At 26.6% G+C, this 18,190-nt stretch overlaps 2 protein-coding genes and 1 pseudogene across 5 annotated transcripts in view; all 3 read right to left on the bottom strand.

Annotated features, from left to right (window-relative positions):
- The window catches only part of LOC123205220, an 89,761-nt pseudogene extending 72,974 nt beyond the window's left edge, over positions 1-16,787 (bottom strand).
- On the bottom strand, positions 12,631-13,712 carry LOC123205130 (pleiotropic drug resistance protein 1-like). 3 transcript variants are annotated; one of them, XM_044621986.1, is made up of 3 exons: positions 13,457-13,712; positions 13,112-13,238; positions 12,631-12,999 (listed from the first exon to the last, which is right to left on the bottom strand). In XM_044621986.1, the coding sequence occupies exons 1-3, from the start codon at positions 13,698-13,700 to the stop codon at positions 12,996-12,998; spliced, it is 375 nt and encodes a 124-aa protein (XP_044477921.1). In that variant the 5' UTR covers positions 13,701-13,712; the 3' UTR covers positions 12,631-12,995. The 3 variants fall into 3 exon arrangements, with proteins under 3 accessions (XP_044477921.1, XP_044477922.1, XP_044477920.1); XM_044621987.1 differs by having other exon boundaries at positions 12,966-13,284; XM_044621985.1 differs by having other exon boundaries at positions 12,966-13,238.
- Positions 16,788-16,919: 132 nt separating the features above from the next.
- The window catches only part of LOC123205127 (protein TOPLESS-RELATED PROTEIN 2-like), an 88,020-nt gene continuing 86,749 nt past the window's right edge, over positions 16,920-18,190 (bottom strand). Inside the window, exons 25-27 of one of the 2 annotated variants that reach the window (XR_006499782.1) lie at positions 17,821-18,029; positions 17,545-17,613; positions 16,920-17,103 (exon numbers count right to left, since the gene is read on the bottom strand). The gene's annotated coding sequence lies outside the window, so the exon portion shown is untranslated. The remainder of the gene's footprint in view (positions 17,104-17,544; positions 17,614-17,820; positions 18,030-18,190) is intronic. The other variant, XR_006499783.1, reaches the window with a different exon arrangement.

The following is an 18,190-nucleotide window of genomic DNA, read 5'->3' as shown; positions in this document are numbered from 1 at the left end:
TTATTAGTCTCACCGTGTTACAAGAATGATTGCTGCAGACAAAAAGGGCAATTAAGGGAAAACCAGTGGATAATGGTATCCTGCCATGGACCCCTTCACTTTCTTCTAGATGAATGACTATGACCAATCTATGTCGGCCATTATGGGATCCTGTTCTAGCAATACCCATATAAAAATATATATTTATATTTTGACATAACATTTTTTCAGAGCAACTCATTCCACAAGAAAATGCAGAAGGAATACATAATAATATATTCACCAAAACTACATTTTTTATATATTCAGGGTATGATTAGTTTTTATAATTTTTTATTATAAAAAATAAATTATTTATAAATTATTATTATGTTTAATTATTTTAAAATATTATTTTACTTAAATATTTAATTATTTTAAAATATTATTCATATTACTTGATATATTTATTGAAATTGAAAGTATTTTTGTCTTTAAAAATTAATAAATAAAAATAGAATGATAATAAAATCAAGATTGTCTTAATAATCTTTTAATATCTATATAGACTATAGTAGCAAAAGTATCTCTATAATAGCTCTAGTTAATAAATTCGCATATTATATATATGTCAGATTTTATCGTTTTAAATATATTTAATCATATCTTTAAACCCTAAATCGTATGAAAAATATATTTTATATACTCATCATACTAAACCAACATTATAAGTTATCATATTTTTTTATTTTTTTGGATAAAAAATAAAATAATATCATTTTATAATATACAAAATAACCTTATTTTATATAAAATATATAAAACTCATTTCTAATCATAATAAATTATTTTTTTTCTTTTTAAAATTGAAATTTTTTATGAGAGAGAAAAAAACTGTAGCTTAGTGTGAACGTGATGAATTTATTATAACTTTACAAGAAATAATTAATTAAAGTGGATCCCATCATATTAACAAAGTAATATTTATTAAAATAAAAAAAAAGAATTGTATTGTAGAATTGACCAAGGACTTCATTTATTTGTTGTGGTGGAAAAGCAACTGAGCTGGTTTCCAGCCCCACTGCTATGTGCCCACAATTATCATAAAAGACATCAGTATGACTGTGACCAATCTAAATCTTTGAGTGAAAAACAGAGCTTTCATTAGTTTATAAACATTTTCTGAGTGTCCAGGTTAGTAATCCTGGGCACTCTAAATCTAGGCCTTTGAAAATCAATCAAACAAACACACTGTTTTTGCTTACTTTCATGTCTGATCAACAGCAAATTACAATTCCACACACTGTTTGTTTAATTATTTTCAGAACAAAAACTGAAAGTTCCCGCCAGAAAAACATGGCATGCGTCTCTCTTTTTCTGATTACATTATAAAATATATTCATTCATTAATTAGTATTCTTGAACTTGAAGATTCAGTGAGGAGAAAAGGTAACGATTGTACCTTCTCTCTTCAAATATTACAATTTTGTACCTTCTTTTTTCAAAATTTTTATTATTATAGTTTTATTTATTTTTAATCTTTTTATTATTAATTGCTAGAAAAACGGACTATATGAAATGGTGCAATAGAGATATAAATATGACAATTTTAGGCCGAATTTAGGGTCTTTAACTCTAATAAAGAAAGGATTTTTTGATAAAAATAAAGATGAGGATGAAAAAAATCATTGCAATCAGGGAAAATGATACAATCCCCTCCAACGGGGAATCTTTTTCCTTACAAGGAAAAGATGGAGAATCTTTTTCATCACTACAACGGGGACAAGTATATCAATCCCCTCCCTGCCCTTGCCTGTTGCCATTTCTATAAAGAAATATCATAAGCTAAAAACTCCTATCTCAACTGAAGGCTTTATACTTCATTTGTGATTGGATTCAGACTAAACTAGTTCAATTTAATTAAGTGTTTAACTTAATTCAAGTAAAATTCAAATTGAAATTTCAATTTGATAGTTTAGTTTGAGTTCAATTCAAATCCTTATATGATAATATTGTTAATCATGTTGGCCATATTATTTATAAGTTGTTAACACCATTTATCTCATTGATAACATTATTCATCGTTATGATAATCTCAAACAAACATTGTCAATAAACTCAAACTCAAACTAGTAATTATAAATTCGTATCAAATTTGAATCATTCCATATTCAAATAGAATTTAATTCTAATCACTTTTGTAGTCACGAGCACTTCTACACCATATTGTTGTAACAAATTTTGAACAAAATCTGCAAATTTGCATATCAAGTCAAGGTCTGATGAGAAGGCTTATGAGGCATCATGATACAATCCACAAAAATTAAAAACAGAAAAAAAATTATATTTACGTGGAAAATGTATCAATTGGTTTTAAGTTTATTACAAATGATATCATTTGAATTCATTTATAATATGAAATGAAATGAAAGTTCCAACAAATTCAGTTGATTTGACATTGGAAATGACCACTCACCTTATTTATTTGGGGTGGAAAATGAAGAGTCATGTTGTAGTGGTAGATTATTAATTGATAAAGACAAAGACATCTTCCATGAAGCCACATGAAAGAGACTAAATTTGACTCACATCCATTTTCATCTTCATGTGGTGGGATCTATCTTCCAGTCTTGAGACATTTTCCAATCTCCTGATATTAACCATTCAAAAGCTAGTCATACAAAAGATATGTATATATACTCGTAATCCATCTTCATCTTCACATGGTGGACCTCTACTATAATCTCTCTTCCCTGTTTTTTCTTATTTCATACCTCATAAACTCATTTGCATCTTCCACGTAATTGTACTCTTAAAATCAATAGCACGTTAGTCTGAGTTTACATTTCAACAACCATTTTATATGTATGTGTTTTCCATGCTTTTTCTTAGTTTCATACCTTATCAATAGTAAATTAAATTTTCATACACTGTTTGTTAAGTTGTTTTTAGAACAAGAAAGAATAGAAACTCCTAACAAAAAAACATGACATTAGTTGCTTTTTGTGATTACATTATCTAATATATTAATTAATTAAAGAGAATTGTCGAGCAGTATCTTTAATTTGAAAAAAAGTTATCGAAGATGAAGAGATATTGCACTGGAGACCCATATTGGCTTGGTTTTAAAAATTGATTCAGTTCAATTTAAATTTGCTTAAAAGAAACTTATATTGAACTCAAATTAAGAAAGTCAGCTCTTTTTTAAACTGAATTGAATTTAAATTAACTTGATACATAACTCGATCTAGTTCGAAAATTACTTCAAATAATTTTTAAATAAGCATCATTTTTTTATATTATTAGTTAGAATTATATAAAAAAAATCTTATATTCGAATCACAAACCTGAACTAGTTCAATTTAATTAAATGTTTAACTTAATGTAAATTAACTTCAAAATGAAATTTCAAATACTGTTTATTTCATTGATAACATTATTCATTTCAATGATAATTTCAACGTATGGAAAGAAAAGATTGTATCGTTCTGATCTCATTCATTGTGGTGGAAAATGAAGTATAAAGTAGATAAAGTTAACACATTGACTAACTTTATTTAGTGATCTTGCAAAAGCACCTGAGCTGGTCGGCTTTAGCGTATTTAAGGTGAAATAAGGAAATTATGTATCATCTAAAAACGTAGACATGGGAGTGACCATTCTGCGTATGTAACAGAACATTAAACCAAAAAAGACTTGATCTAACTCAGGCATGCAGCTTCAGCTTGTCACGGTTCTTTCAGCTACGTAAAAGCAAGCATACTTTGACAAAAGATGATGGAACTCGTTAAAAAGTAGAACAAAATTCTTCCAAATTAAAAACTAATTTACCCAGCAAAAGGGGAAATGATAGCAGAGATCAACGTTATGGGCTAAATACTCGTCTTTAAACTGGCATTGACGATTGACTTCATTTGGTGCGGTGGAAAATGAGAATAAAGTGCTCTTGCAAAAGCAACTGAGCTGGTTTCCAGCCCTACTGCTATGTACATGCAATCATCATAAAAGAGATCATTACAACTGTGAGCAATCTAGATCAGGCCAGTATGAGCTGGTTTCCATTACAAAAGAGATCAATTATTAGTGTTCCTGTATTACAAGAATTATTGCTGCAGAACAAAAAGTGCAATAAAATGAAAATTGGTCTATGCCAGAGGACCCGTTCACTTTGTTGAAGTTGATGACTGTGGCCAATCTAGGTCAGGCATATTGGGATGTGAGATATTAACTAAAATAGTTTTTTTTCCTCTTATATTTATATATTATTTTTTTATTTTATATATATATTTTTTTAAAAATATAAATTATCTAAAATATTTTTAGATTTTACATCCATTCAATCAAGTCTTATTTAATTAATATATAAACTCATACAATCAAGATATAAAACTCATTTGTTTACAAATAATAAAAAATATGAAATTTTTTATATTAATATATGCTTATTTATGAAAATATGAGAAATTTTTTATATTAATATATACATTCACTCAAACAAAGGTGAGAAATAAAATGAAAATGTGAAATTTTTTAACAACTTTGATAATGAAAAAGTTGGTCGATCGTCAAATATCCAATCAACTAATTTATTTTTAACCAATTTATAGAGTCACTCTACTTATCCATAAATTGCAATGTGTTCACCACAAATACAAGGCATTAAAGAAAATAAATTTGTGAGAGTTCCCATGGAAATAAAATTATGCATATATATATATATATATATATATATATATATATATATATATATATATATATATATATATATATATATATATATTATAATTTAATTATATAGATTATGTATCATTACATGTTTTAATAGTTTTGAATTAAAAATAAAGTAATATCTAATTTCATAATTATATATCATTTATGTATCTAAATTTTATATTAAAAATATATACATATAATATTGCTCATAAAAATAATACAGTTAGATGCTGAAAGACGTTAATTACAGTGTCGGATGGAGAATAATGCATAATGGAAATAGAGAATACAGATGTGAGACTGTAAGTTAATAGTTAGCTATAAACAACAACAAAAAAATCTAACTGAGAGAAAATATAAATTTTTAAAACTATGTTTGAAAAGATAATAAATTTTAATTGTTTAATGTTATTGATTAACTCTTATCACTAATGGAGGGTGTTATTCTGAATTTTTTAAAGTTAATGGATGAGAGTTTGACAATATAACAAATTTTGGATAAGAATAAGTTTTTTGGATATCAAATCACCATATAAATATATATTTATTTATATATTTAAAACAATAAAATTATATGTATAAATAATGTATATAATTTTATATATAAACAATAACATATGTTTATGTAATAAGTATTATTTTATCTTTAATTTAAAATTACTTAATTATATAATAATATATTATTACTTATGTATAAAGTTATACATATTATTTGTATATATAATGTTTCATGCTCTTTTAATGGTTAAAATGAACTATTGAAAATATGGAAAAATCCTTCATGATTGCTAAGGAGATAAAATAGGAAATTTCTTATAGAAATGTTTTTTTCCTCTTTTTCAAAGTAAGAGACAAAATAAAGTTTTAGATTTTTGAGAGTAAATTATTCTTTTATTCATCTTTATCTTCGTCTTCTCACGGTGGATTTCCATTGTTATCATTCTTCTTTGCTTTTTCTAATTTCATACCTTAGAAATTCATTTACATTTTTCAAAAAGTTGTCGCATGACATTGACTCTATACTTCAAATTAATATTTGATTAACTCATTTTCTTAACCATGCTTTTTCTCACTTTCATTCTTACTTTCATACCTGATCAGCACTAAATTACAATTTCATAAATTGTTTGTTAAATTATTTTCACAACAGTATTTTTTAAAATTTACAATTCTTTGTTTTTGTCTATTATCTATGAAACTGCATCACTAAAATTAATCTTATTCTATTTTTTATTCAAACTCTTAATTTATAAGAAAAATTAATTAGAAAAAATGTAATTAAGATCGTGTGATTTTTATATCTGTTTGTGCATTGGTTCTAGTTAATGTGTGAATTGTGAACGCGTGTAAGTTATTAGTAAAAAAAAAAAGACATTAACAAGACATTTTACAGACACCGGAGAAAGACTTACAATTGGTCTAATTATTTTAAGTCTAATTTTTGTATCTACCTTTTCAAATTGTTATCATTTTAACCTCATCCCTTTTTTATTAGTAAAGCCGACAACGCGGCACCGAAATATCATAAATAAAAAAACTTTAACTAACTCATTTTGACTTATTGGTCAGTTTAATTTTGAGTTGAATTTAAAATAAAATTTTAATTTAATAATATAATTTAAGATTAATTTATATTTATATTTAATAATAGTTTTTATTTTATTGGTAAATTTATTTATTATTGAAGTTATGTATTTTATTAATAATATTATTTATTTGTTGGTATTCTTTAATAATATTTTTAACCAATTTAAGAAAATTTAATTTGGAATTAATTTTTATAATACTTTATGTTCGATAACCTTGTAAGTAATGTTTTATTACCCAAACATATTAGATAATTAATCAAATAAAACCTAAGACATTTGCCATATGACAAAAATTGTACCCTTTAAAATCCTTTTTCAAAGTGGGGAGATTGAATAAAGTTTTATATTTTAGAGACTAAATGCTATTCTCACTCTTCTTCATCTTTATATGGTGGGTTTTCACTATAATTTCTCTTTCTATTTTTTTTTATTTCATATTTCATAAACACATTTACATTTTCTAAGAAGCTGTCACATTACAATGACTTTACTTTTCAAATTATACTAGGGTTATGTTAAAATCAGATTAGTACTATAAGCTTAAATAATAAATATAATTTTATACATAAATAATGATATATTATCATATAATTGAATATTGTTTTATATTAATTTAAAATTATTTAATTATATAATTATATATTATTATTTATGCATAAAGTTATACTCATAATTTAAATTAAAGAAAGTTCATATTAATCTAGCGCACAAACTTAGTGCATAACTAGATCTAGTTCAAAAATTATTTTAAATAATTGTTAAAAAAACATTATTTTTTATATTATTAGTTAAAACAACATAAAAAAAATCTTATATTCGAATCACAAACCTAAACTAGTTTAATTTAACTAAATATTTAAGTTGATTCGAAATGAAATTTTTATTTAATATAGTTCAATTTGAGTTTAGTTTAAATTCTTATATGATAATATTGTTAATTTTATCAATAATATTATTTACAAATTATTGATAGTATTTATTTATGCATAACATTATTCATTCCTATGATAATTTTAAAATATGAAAGAGAGGATTGCATTATTCTGTCCTCACTTGTTGTGGTGGAAAATGAAGTTAACATTAGCTCAACTTTATTAAGTGTTTTTAATGAAATTAGAGAAACTCAATTATTACTTTCACTGTGTTACAAGAACTATTGCTGCAGAAAAAAGGTGCAATAAAGAGAAAATTGGTGGATACTGGTATCCTTTGATGGACCCCTTCACTTTCTTCTAGTCAAAATAAAAATATATATGTATATTTTGACATGACATTTTTTCAGAACAACTCATTCGACAAGAAAGTGCAAAAGGAATACAAAATAATATATTCACCAAAACTATATTTCCATTATTTTTTTTTTGTATATTTATGGTGTGTTCGGTTTTGATTATTTTTTATCATTAAAAATAAAATATTATAAAAAATAAACTTTTTATAAATTATTATTAAGTTTAATTATTTTAAAATATTATTTTATTTAAATATTAAACTATTTTAAAATATTTTTTATGTTATTTAATATATTAATTAAAATAAATATATTTTTATCTTTAAAAATTAATAAATAAAGATAAAATGATAATAAAAATAAGAATGTCTTAATAATTTTTTAATATTTAAGTAGCTTATAATAATCAAAGTACCCTTATATTACCCTTAGTCAATAAATTCGCGTAACATATGTGTTTATCATATTTTATTATTTAAAATATATTTAATTATATCTTTAAACCTTAAATTGTATAAAACGTGTATATACTTATGATACTAAGCTAATATTATAAATTGTCATATTTTTTTAAATTTTTTTATAAAAATAAAATAATATTATTTTATAATATATAAAATAAAGTTATTTTATATAAAATATATAAAACTCATTCTCAAATATAATAAATTGTGTTTTTTTTTGTAAAATCGAAATCTCTTATAAAAGAGAAAAAAACTGTAACTTAATGTGAACATGATAAATTTATTATAACTTTTACAGGGAATTCAGACACTGACAAGACATTTTTCAGACATTGAAGAAAGAATTACAATTGGTATAATTATTACCATTCTTATTTTTGTATCCACTTTTTCAAATTGTTATCATTTTAGCCTCATCCCTTTTCTATTAGTAAAGCAGACAACATGACACAAAAATATTATAAATAAAAAAACTTTAGCTAACCCAATTTGACTCATTCATCAATTTAATTTTGAGTTAAATTTAAAATAAAATTTTAATTTAAGATTAATTTAAAATTTTATTTAATAATATTATTGATATTATTTATTTTATTAATAATATTATTTATTTATTGATATTCTTTAATAATATTTTTAATCAATTTAAAAGAATTTAATTTTGAATTAATTATGATAAATTCAAATTAAATTTAAATTAATTTATATTTGAATTTAATGGAACTCAAATATAATTTTGACAAAAGATGATGGAACTCATTGAAAAGTAGAACAAAATTCTTCCAAATTTAAAACTAATATACCCAGAAAAAGGGGAAATGATAGCAGAGATAAATATTAATTGCCCTTTTGAAACTCAATTATTACTCTTACTGTTTTATAAGAATTGTTGCGCAGAAAAAATGTGCAATTATTACCACTCACCTCATTTAACTCTGGTGGAAAATAGGGAGTCAAGTAATTATAGGCAGAAAAATAAATTACAATTTCTTTAGATAAATTGTAATGATAATTTGTAATTGAATAATTTTCAATTATGGTTAAAAGATTTATTCTCACATAAGGTTGGATGCATTATCAAACTTTTATCTATTAAATTTTGAAAATTTAAATTGTCATCCGTAATTTAATTCCATTAATATTTAGGCCAAACACCTGTTTTTCACCCAAAGTTTGGTGTAAACTCACTTTCTCACCCAATAATTTTTTAAAATTTAAATGGTTAGTTTTTAATTTAAATTGGTGGGAAAAATAGGGTAAAATTGTTAGTTTTTAATTTTAGTAGGGTAAAATGTTAGTTTTTAAATCTAGTTGGGTATAATTTAATATATTTATAATTTTTTAAATATTTTTATTAAATGAGTAATAATAAAATTTAATAAAAAGATGAGTATTTAGATTTTTAAAAATTATGAGAACATGAGTTTGCATCAAACTTTGGGTGAGAAATAGTCTTTTGGCCTAATATCTATCGTTAATTTATGATTTAACTAGTTGATTTACCTTTTCCTCAGTGAAATAACAAAAAACGCTCCGTAATTAGCATAGTTTAAATTACTAAATCAGACTGCCAAAAGGCTTGCACACTCAGTTCACCAAATCCTGAACTATTGTGTTCACAAACCGGGTTGAGTTTACATATACAAAGTCAAATACGTGTCATTAATAGCAAATTACACTTTTACCCTTCCTTCTATTTTACATTTGTACAACAGTATCAATGACAATATCCCTGCAACAATCTCACGCTAAATCTTTTACATGATTTTGTCATCATCCAAAGTCAATTGATAGCGAAGTCTCTGTTACTAGTTCTTAGCTCACCAGCCGTTATCAAAATTCAGCCATTGAGACAATCTGCCACAAATAGGCTGAAAACAGTTATCGTGGTCTTCCTCCTCTTCCTGTGGATTGTTCATTAGATCAATGAAGTCTTTGCCTTTGTTGGGGCAGAGCCACTCTACTTTTCCATAGACTGCACTCGCAAATACAAAGGCATTGAAGAAAATAAATTTGTGAGAGTTACTATAGAAATAAAAATAGAATAAAATTATATGTATATATTTTTTTATATAATTTAGTTATATAAATTATATGTTATTATGTGATTTGATAATTTTGAATTAAAGATAAAATAACATTTAATTTCATAATTGTACATCATTTATTTATTTAAATTATGTACTAAAAATATATACATATAATATTACTCATAACAAAAATAATTAGGTGCCAAAAAATGCTAATTACAACTTTGAATAGAATAAAATTAGAGACATCAGCCCTACAGAAATCATGCTCTTTAAATGGTAAAAATGAAAAAATCTCAATTGAAAATATAGAAAAATCTTTCATGATTGCTAGAGAGATAAAATAGGAAATTTTGTGTAGAAATATCCCTTTTTCTTTTTCAAAATGAGTAGACAGAATAAAGTTTTAGATTTTGGAGAGTAAATTATACTTTCATTCGTCTTTATCTTCATCTTTGTATGGTGGGTCTTAATTGTAATAATCCTTTATACTTTTTCTAATTTAATGCTTCAGAAACTCATTTACATCTTCCAGGAAGCTGTGATATGACATTGACTTTACTCTTCAAATTAATATCTAATTAACTCATTTTCTTAGTTTTACTTTTTCTTATTTTCATATAATTCCATAAACTGTTTGTTAAATTATTTTCAGAACAATAATTTTTAAAATTTACAATTCTTTCTTTTTAACTATTATATGTGAAATGACATCAGTAAGATTAATTTCATTCAATTTTTTATTCAAACTCCTAATATATAAGAAAATTGATTAGAAAAATTTTAATTCAAAACGCGTGATTTCCATATCTATTTGTGTGTGCATTCCAGCTAAAGAGTCAATTGTGAATGATGGTATAAGTTATTAGTCAAAAAAAAAAACATTGACAAGACATTTCTTAGACACTGGAGAAAGACTTACATTTGGTCCAATTATTTCAAGTCTAATTTTTGTACCTACTTTTTCAAATTGTTATCATTTTAGTCTCATCCCTTTTTTCTTTAGTAGTTTAATTCTGAGTTGCATTTAAAATAAAATTTTTATTTAATAATTTAATTTAAAATTAATTTTAAAATATATTTAATAATATTATTGATGTTATTTATTTTATTAATAATATTATTTATTTGTTGATATTCTTTAATAATATTTTTAATCAATTTAAAAAAATTTAATTTTTAATTAACTATGATAAATTCAAATTAAATTCAAATTAATTTATATTTGAATTTAATTTAACTCAAATATAATTTTAATCTTTTTTTTTTTAATTTATGAACACTTATATTACAACAATAATTATACTCTTCAAATATATTGATAGAAAATATTTTTTAAAAAAGAACAATAAAAAATTTTATGTTGAAAGATTTAAATTTTTTTTTTTCAAAGATTTTGGAGGCTATATTTTAACTTCATCCATTGTAATAAATATAATATATGTCCCATTATCCCTAAAGTCTTTTTATTTTCACTTAAATAACCTTTTAAAGGCAAACTATATCATTTTTATTTAAATTAAATTCAAATTATCTTTAATTTTATTCTATAAACTTGAATAATATTACTTTTTATTTTATTTGTAATTTACTTGAAAATCGATGAGATAAGAATTTGGCTAAATTTGGATAAGTTGTTTCCAAGCTAAAAAGTGAATAAGAGATTGACATAAAATAAACGTTCTATCAAATTCAATTAATTTGACCACTCATTTATTAATTTGTCATGGAAAATGAGTATAATAAAAGTAAATAAAGAATAAAACTCAGTTTTTATATAAATTAAATAATTTTATTTATATAAATTAAGATGATAATTTTTAATTAAATATTGTAATTATTTTTTATTTTATAATTATTTATTGATATTAAGTTATAAAAATAGGCTTATATAATTTATTTAAATATAAAAAAATATTATTAAAAGTTAATTAATTGAGAAAAACAACATCTTTAAAAGTAAAAATAAAAATATCTTGGTTGAAAATATATATAAAAAAAATTTCCTCAATTGTTGAAGGGTTAAAATAGAAAACTTTTTTGTAGAAAGATTTTGAATGACTCTCATCTATCTTCATCCTTACATCATGAATCTTCACTCTAATTTTCTTTTTTTGGTAATTTTCTCTATTATAAGTATAATCTTTCTTCCCCCCTTTTTTCTTATTTTATACCTCATTAATTCAATTGCATCTGGCATCCACATGATAAGACCACTCTTCCAACCATAAAAATTACAATAGTTTGTTGAGAAGATAAATGAAGCTGATATTAATTGTCATGTCATTAAGATATTAGTATAAATTAATAATTAATGAGTTATTTTTTAAATATGACCAATTATAATAAATTATATAGTTATGATAATATTGTCAATAATTTATTGTATGATTGTACTAGTGTATGATATAATTTTTTTAATTTAAGATTTCATAGTCAAATCCAATATGAATACGTATAGTTCATAGGGTACATAAATACAAAGTCGTGTTGTTTGAAAAGACTATATGGTCATGTGTTATATATATGTAGAGTGGAATGATAATCAAAATGTGATATGTTGATTCAAAATTATTGGATTCAGAGTACCACTGACTCAGGAATGATCTATTTCGTACGGAAAATCACTCACAAAGACACGAATTGCAACCACCAGAAAACTAACACTTGCACTGAAATTCGAATCAACATTCAGTGAATACAAATAAATAAATAATATGAAAGATATATAAAAGCAGAAACAGGAGATGAAAGATGGCCCTCTAATCCTCTGGCTTAAACTGAAGCAAATGAAACACAAAATTCACAATTTCACACAACATTTCAAGCAAATCACGATTTAAAACTATAACATCATATACACCCTCAGCAAAAATTTTGTCAGATCACATTGCGTCCACTTGTTGCCAGAGTTCAAACGAAAATGATGTCAATTTTCAACTTGTAATCTACTCATTTAACACTAATTTTTCTGATTGTTGGTAACAAATTCAGCAACAAGTTGCTAATCTCATCTGTGAAATTAAAAAATTAAAAAAAAATTCATACTTATGTATTATTAGTTTTGTTGATAAGTATTTAAAATGATGAAAATGACCAAAATGCCAGCAGTAGAACTAGAAGTACCTCAACAATTTTGAAAGGGTTACAGAAAGAAGAGGGCGCATATGGTTGTTATGGCTCATTTCAAATTGATTATCAACTGAAGCCGTGCAGCCGGTTACTAGAGCAGACTTCACTGGAGTCATATTGCCTATAGCCACCAAGGAAGGAGACACCTAACAGATATGCATCAGCTGCTGCAGATAAGCAATAATCTGATATGCAGTTGAACTGTCTAAACGATTTCGTATTTCATCCATAAATAAGTTTTTGTGGACACAACAATCTGCTGCAGGCATCTATTCCTTTCAATCATCTATAGTATAAACATGACTACCAAGTGGAGCAGATGCATCTATAGAAAATTACCAGTACTCAGTCTCCTCTTTTGACCTCCAGAGATGCCTCTTCTCATCTCATCTCCCACCATTGTGTCACCAAAAATATCAAGTTCAAGGACCTGGGATGTCCCAAGACAGTTAAAACATGATCTGTTTGAAGGGTTGTTTTTGGTCCTTTGCCAGAAATTGGCTGTAATAACTACCATTGCCATGAATATTTCACACATGTAGCAACAACATATAGAACAAAACATCAGATATAAACAAGACATCAAATATAATGAAGATACCTGTATGAAAGTATCCACATCTACATCTGGAACAATTCCTGACTCCTCTCTTTTACCAACTTCCATCATCATATCTGTACAGGCAGAAAAAAGTTATTGCTCTGTACATACCAACAACTTGTGGGAATTGACAAGGTGGCTATAATTAAAACTTCATTGAATTAAATCTAAGGAAGCCTACTTCCTCAGTTTCCAAAACCAAATGGGCAGCAAATTCAAGGGTTTCCCTCAGTCATTTCAGCAAATGCAGATCCTCTTAGCTTATATAAGCTGGTGTTTTCTAGGGAACAAACTCATCCAACCGGTAACCATTGTAGGAAACTTTTCCCCTGTTACGTTTGAAGAGAGCAGAAGCAAAACTAAGTACATTGGGAAAGCAAGCTATGATAGTACACCATAGAGAAGCAAATTAGCTGAAGAAAATCGAACTAAGATAACTGAAACTGTTTTATCTTGCATCAAGCTAAAAGCAAATAAACATATGACTACAAATAGACTTGATATTCTCTCTTCAATAAAAAGGAGAGAAACCTTTGGTTTGTGCAGCAGAATACAACAATACAGTAGAAGAGATATAATCAAACACTAGAAAATTAGGAAACCTATCAAAGAAGCGTACTTGTGATGCCTTGAGCTTTTCTTTTATGATTTTATCATGTTTAAACAAGTTGGATAAATAGTTATAGATTCATGCATTTAACTAATACTCGTATTTAAAATGATGGTGAGGTACAAAGAAATTCTACCACAAGTGGCGTGAGAGAAAATGCAGGGGATCATCACGCTAGGGGACCACAGATGAGTAATACAGATGATGAATTTCATTTCATACTCTGTTATTTTTTCTTTGTTTACAGTTCCATTGTTGGATTGTTTGAACCCTTTGTGATTTGTCAATTTGAGTCTCGGTAAAGAGAACCTGGTGTTTGTGAGAAGCAGAGTTGAGAGGGAGGTTGGAACATCACTGGACTTGCAGATTGGGAGGTAGCCGTGTTGGAATCATCGGAAAATAATCAGGTTCCTAACAGAGAGCCTTTAAAAGTGTGGTCTTCCCGCAACTTGGGGCCCAAGCAGATGAATCATCCTGCAATAATCAAGCACACTTAAGTGTACATTCCTTAGGAGCCTTTTAAACTTTCTTTCATAAAAATTCTAGCAGAAAAGAGGCTTTCCACATCATATTCTGAAGCCAAACGGAATTAAGTCAGCTCTAATAAAGCATCTCAAAGTGAAACAACAAATTGTTAATTATCGCACACAAATTACGTGACAAAAATCCTCCACATACTTAGTTTTGCAAGTAAAATTTTTGCTAAGAAAATGAAGTCTAAGGCATTTCCGTTAAATAATGCACAAATTCCACCAAGAGGATATAAAACACATGACAGTGTGATCCAAACATACTGGTTCTGACAAGAGAAGAATAATTTGAAAGTTACCTATGCTTAAATATATGAATTATTCAGTGGATAAGAAATTGTTTTCTTACAAAAAAGTTCACTGTCAAAAGGCTTTTTCAGAAGTCAAGAAGCACAAGATAGAATTAGAAAGATCTATGTATCCTTTATAAGTTAAAGGTAACATCAATTTACAAAAAACTGTTGGAATTCCACAATAACAATTCAGCTACATATATAATGGAAGATCAGTATGGTTGACTGAGAAGGGATTATGTCAATTCATAAATGGAGTTAATTTTACTAACATTAAATCTTTCATATTACCTTCCAGGCTTAACAATGCCACTCATATATTTAATAATGGTTATCTGAACTTGATTTGACTGTGAACCTATGAGCTCCAGGAGGACCTATAAAACAAGGTATCAATTTCAGCTAACCAATGAAATCATTCAAAACTGCAAGTAAGCTACATCTTAAAGAACTTTCAACAATGAAAAATGTAAGGCAAACACTAATTAAAGCTCTCTGTAATAAAATTTTAAATATCATTTATAGCCAGAAAAACACCCATATGGATTCAATTTACGGCTCAACAAAAAATGTGCAGAAGCCAATGTATAAGAGAATTCCATAGAGTTGTCAGGGGCTTTCTGTTAACAATCTCACAATCAGCTTCCACACTCAAATCCTAATATCTCACCTTTACAGTTGAAAACCCCGCATCAACCATTAAACACATGATATACAACTACTGCATACAGTCTACTGACACTTACAAACTGAAAATATATGATATTAACGACGTTAGCACTCAAAAAAAAAAAAAAACCAATCTACGCAAAGCAAATTAACACTAGCTTATGAGTTCTTCAATTAATTAGACTCGTTCAATTTGCTGAACTAAATGCTGGGTTTAAATATCAAAAGGCAAACCAATGATTTGATATATCAAAAACTGAGTTTACAACTTTCTTGCATGACAAAATAATTACAACATAAGTACTTCAGTTTGCTTATGAATGCTTCAGTCAAGTAGATTTCCTCCAAAAGTGAAGTAAATCTGTTTAATGGTGAGCTCAAATTTGACGAGATAAAAACAAAAAAAAAAATTGAGCTTTCAGTACTTCAATTAAGCATGTTCTTTTCGAGTGGACCACATTTCCTAAACTAAATGTTTGAGCTGAAACTTCATAAGACCACCATAAAACACCAATATTTCAACAAAAGCATTAACAAAGACACAAACTATAAAGAGGCTACATTTTGAAGGTCGTGTAGTTAGGTCAACTGGAATTTTTCACAGAATCCAATTTGTCATCAAAGAGAATAACACAATGAAAGTAAAAGCAGAAACTGTATAGAATGAGCGTTGTTTTTATATCTGAAAAGTAACTGTAAAACAAAATAGCAGTGCCAAAATTAAATAGAAACAGACAGTATGAAATAAACTCATATAAGTTAATTATGAATAAGACTCTGTTTGACAAATAATAATTAAAACAAAAACAATAAAAATAAAAACAAATTAATGTAATCTAAACAAGCGAGCAAAGATAGATAGGGTACGGTAAGAGTAATAGTACCTGGCCCTAAGGTTTTGAAACCACACCTCAACTTGCGGTGACCTCAGCTTCAACTTCATTGCCAACGCCTCCTGTTTCTGTAAAAGCAGAGTTCAAGACGTTAAAAGCGGAACATGTATTGTAAAGAGATGGTGCTTTATGAGTTAGAGAAAGAAAGAAAGAAAAAAGAGAGAAAGGGTGAAGTTATGACGGGTTTAATGTTTGGTTTTATTTGCCTGAAACTTTCTTCAAGAAGACGAGATTGTCTTTTGGAGAGATGGAGCTTCTTCTTCGGAGGACATCCATTGCTGCTTTCTTCTTCGTCTTCCATTCTCGCAGCCGTGTTCCAGTCCTCTTCTCCTCCTACTGACGACACTTGTTTTATGTTCAAATCCTTCATTCCACTCGCTCCTTGATCACCTTTTACATCAACAACAAAAAAAAAAAAATTAATAACAAACATGAAAATAGATCAACATAGGGTACTGATAGAGTGGAATGAAGGATACAATGAAAGGGAATTCGGCCGTCAGAGACACTGAAGTAGAAGTAGGGGCCTGTGTTGGCAGGATGAAAAGCAAGAAAGAAGCGGTGTACATTTGAGAAAGGGATTTGTTTTAAATCATTAATTTTTCATGAAAAATGACCTTTATATCATACTATTGTTACTTTTAACTGTCAAAATTAATGGACAGGTGCGGGGGAGGGGGGAATGAATTTTCAAACGTAAAAGGTAGACAATAATTTCAGAAAAGTTTGGGGGGGAATTAGTGATTCTTCCTTTCTGAATCAATTGAACTTTTGAAGGCAACTAAACTTGTGCAATCTTTTGAAATAAGTTTAGGAAGACATGTGACTTACCATATGACTTTCCATGTCACAAAAAGAAGCCAGCTTCTTTTTCCATTCTATCACAGAAATCTGAACAATCTATAATTATAAAGAACAATACATTAATTTATTTGTAAAACAAAAACCATAGAGAATTAATGTTTTACATTTAAGACATTTATATTATGACAATATTTCACGTTTAAAAAAATGAAGATTTTGAAGAATTGATTTAACCCGAAAGTTTTGTTTCTAAATACACTTTAAATTAAAAAAATCCTACAATTTAAAAATTTTTTATTTTACCTTCTCCACAAGTTTCTACTTCATCAAAGTTCTCTTTGAACTTTCCTTATCAAATTGATATGATATCTCATCCATTTAATATCAATTTCTTCAACTTGATATCAAGAAGCTCAATTACGTGCATTGTTCCATCACTCATGCTGAGAGCAATTTGATTAGGCTCAGATGGATGAGCTGTTATAACAAAAGGATAGGTGGTAGTGTTGCTGCTGCAGAATATATAGTGAATGAGGGATTGATTATATATTGCTTTATGATTTTGATACAAGGAAATTAATGAAAAAATTTTGAAGCCTTTGAAGTGGTGCTTATATACTTACCCAGTGAGGGAAAGTATGTAAGCAGAAGGTGCTATTCTACATCAGAGCCT

Source organism: Mangifera indica, unplaced genomic scaffold (genome assembly GCF_011075055.1).
Source record: "Mangifera indica cultivar Alphonso unplaced genomic scaffold, CATAS_Mindica_2.1 Un_0002, whole genome shotgun sequence".
In the NCBI taxonomy this organism is placed as follows: Eukaryota; Viridiplantae; Streptophyta; class Magnoliopsida; order Sapindales; family Anacardiaceae; genus Mangifera; species Mangifera indica.
This window is presented reverse-complemented; position numbering and strand designations above follow the sequence as displayed.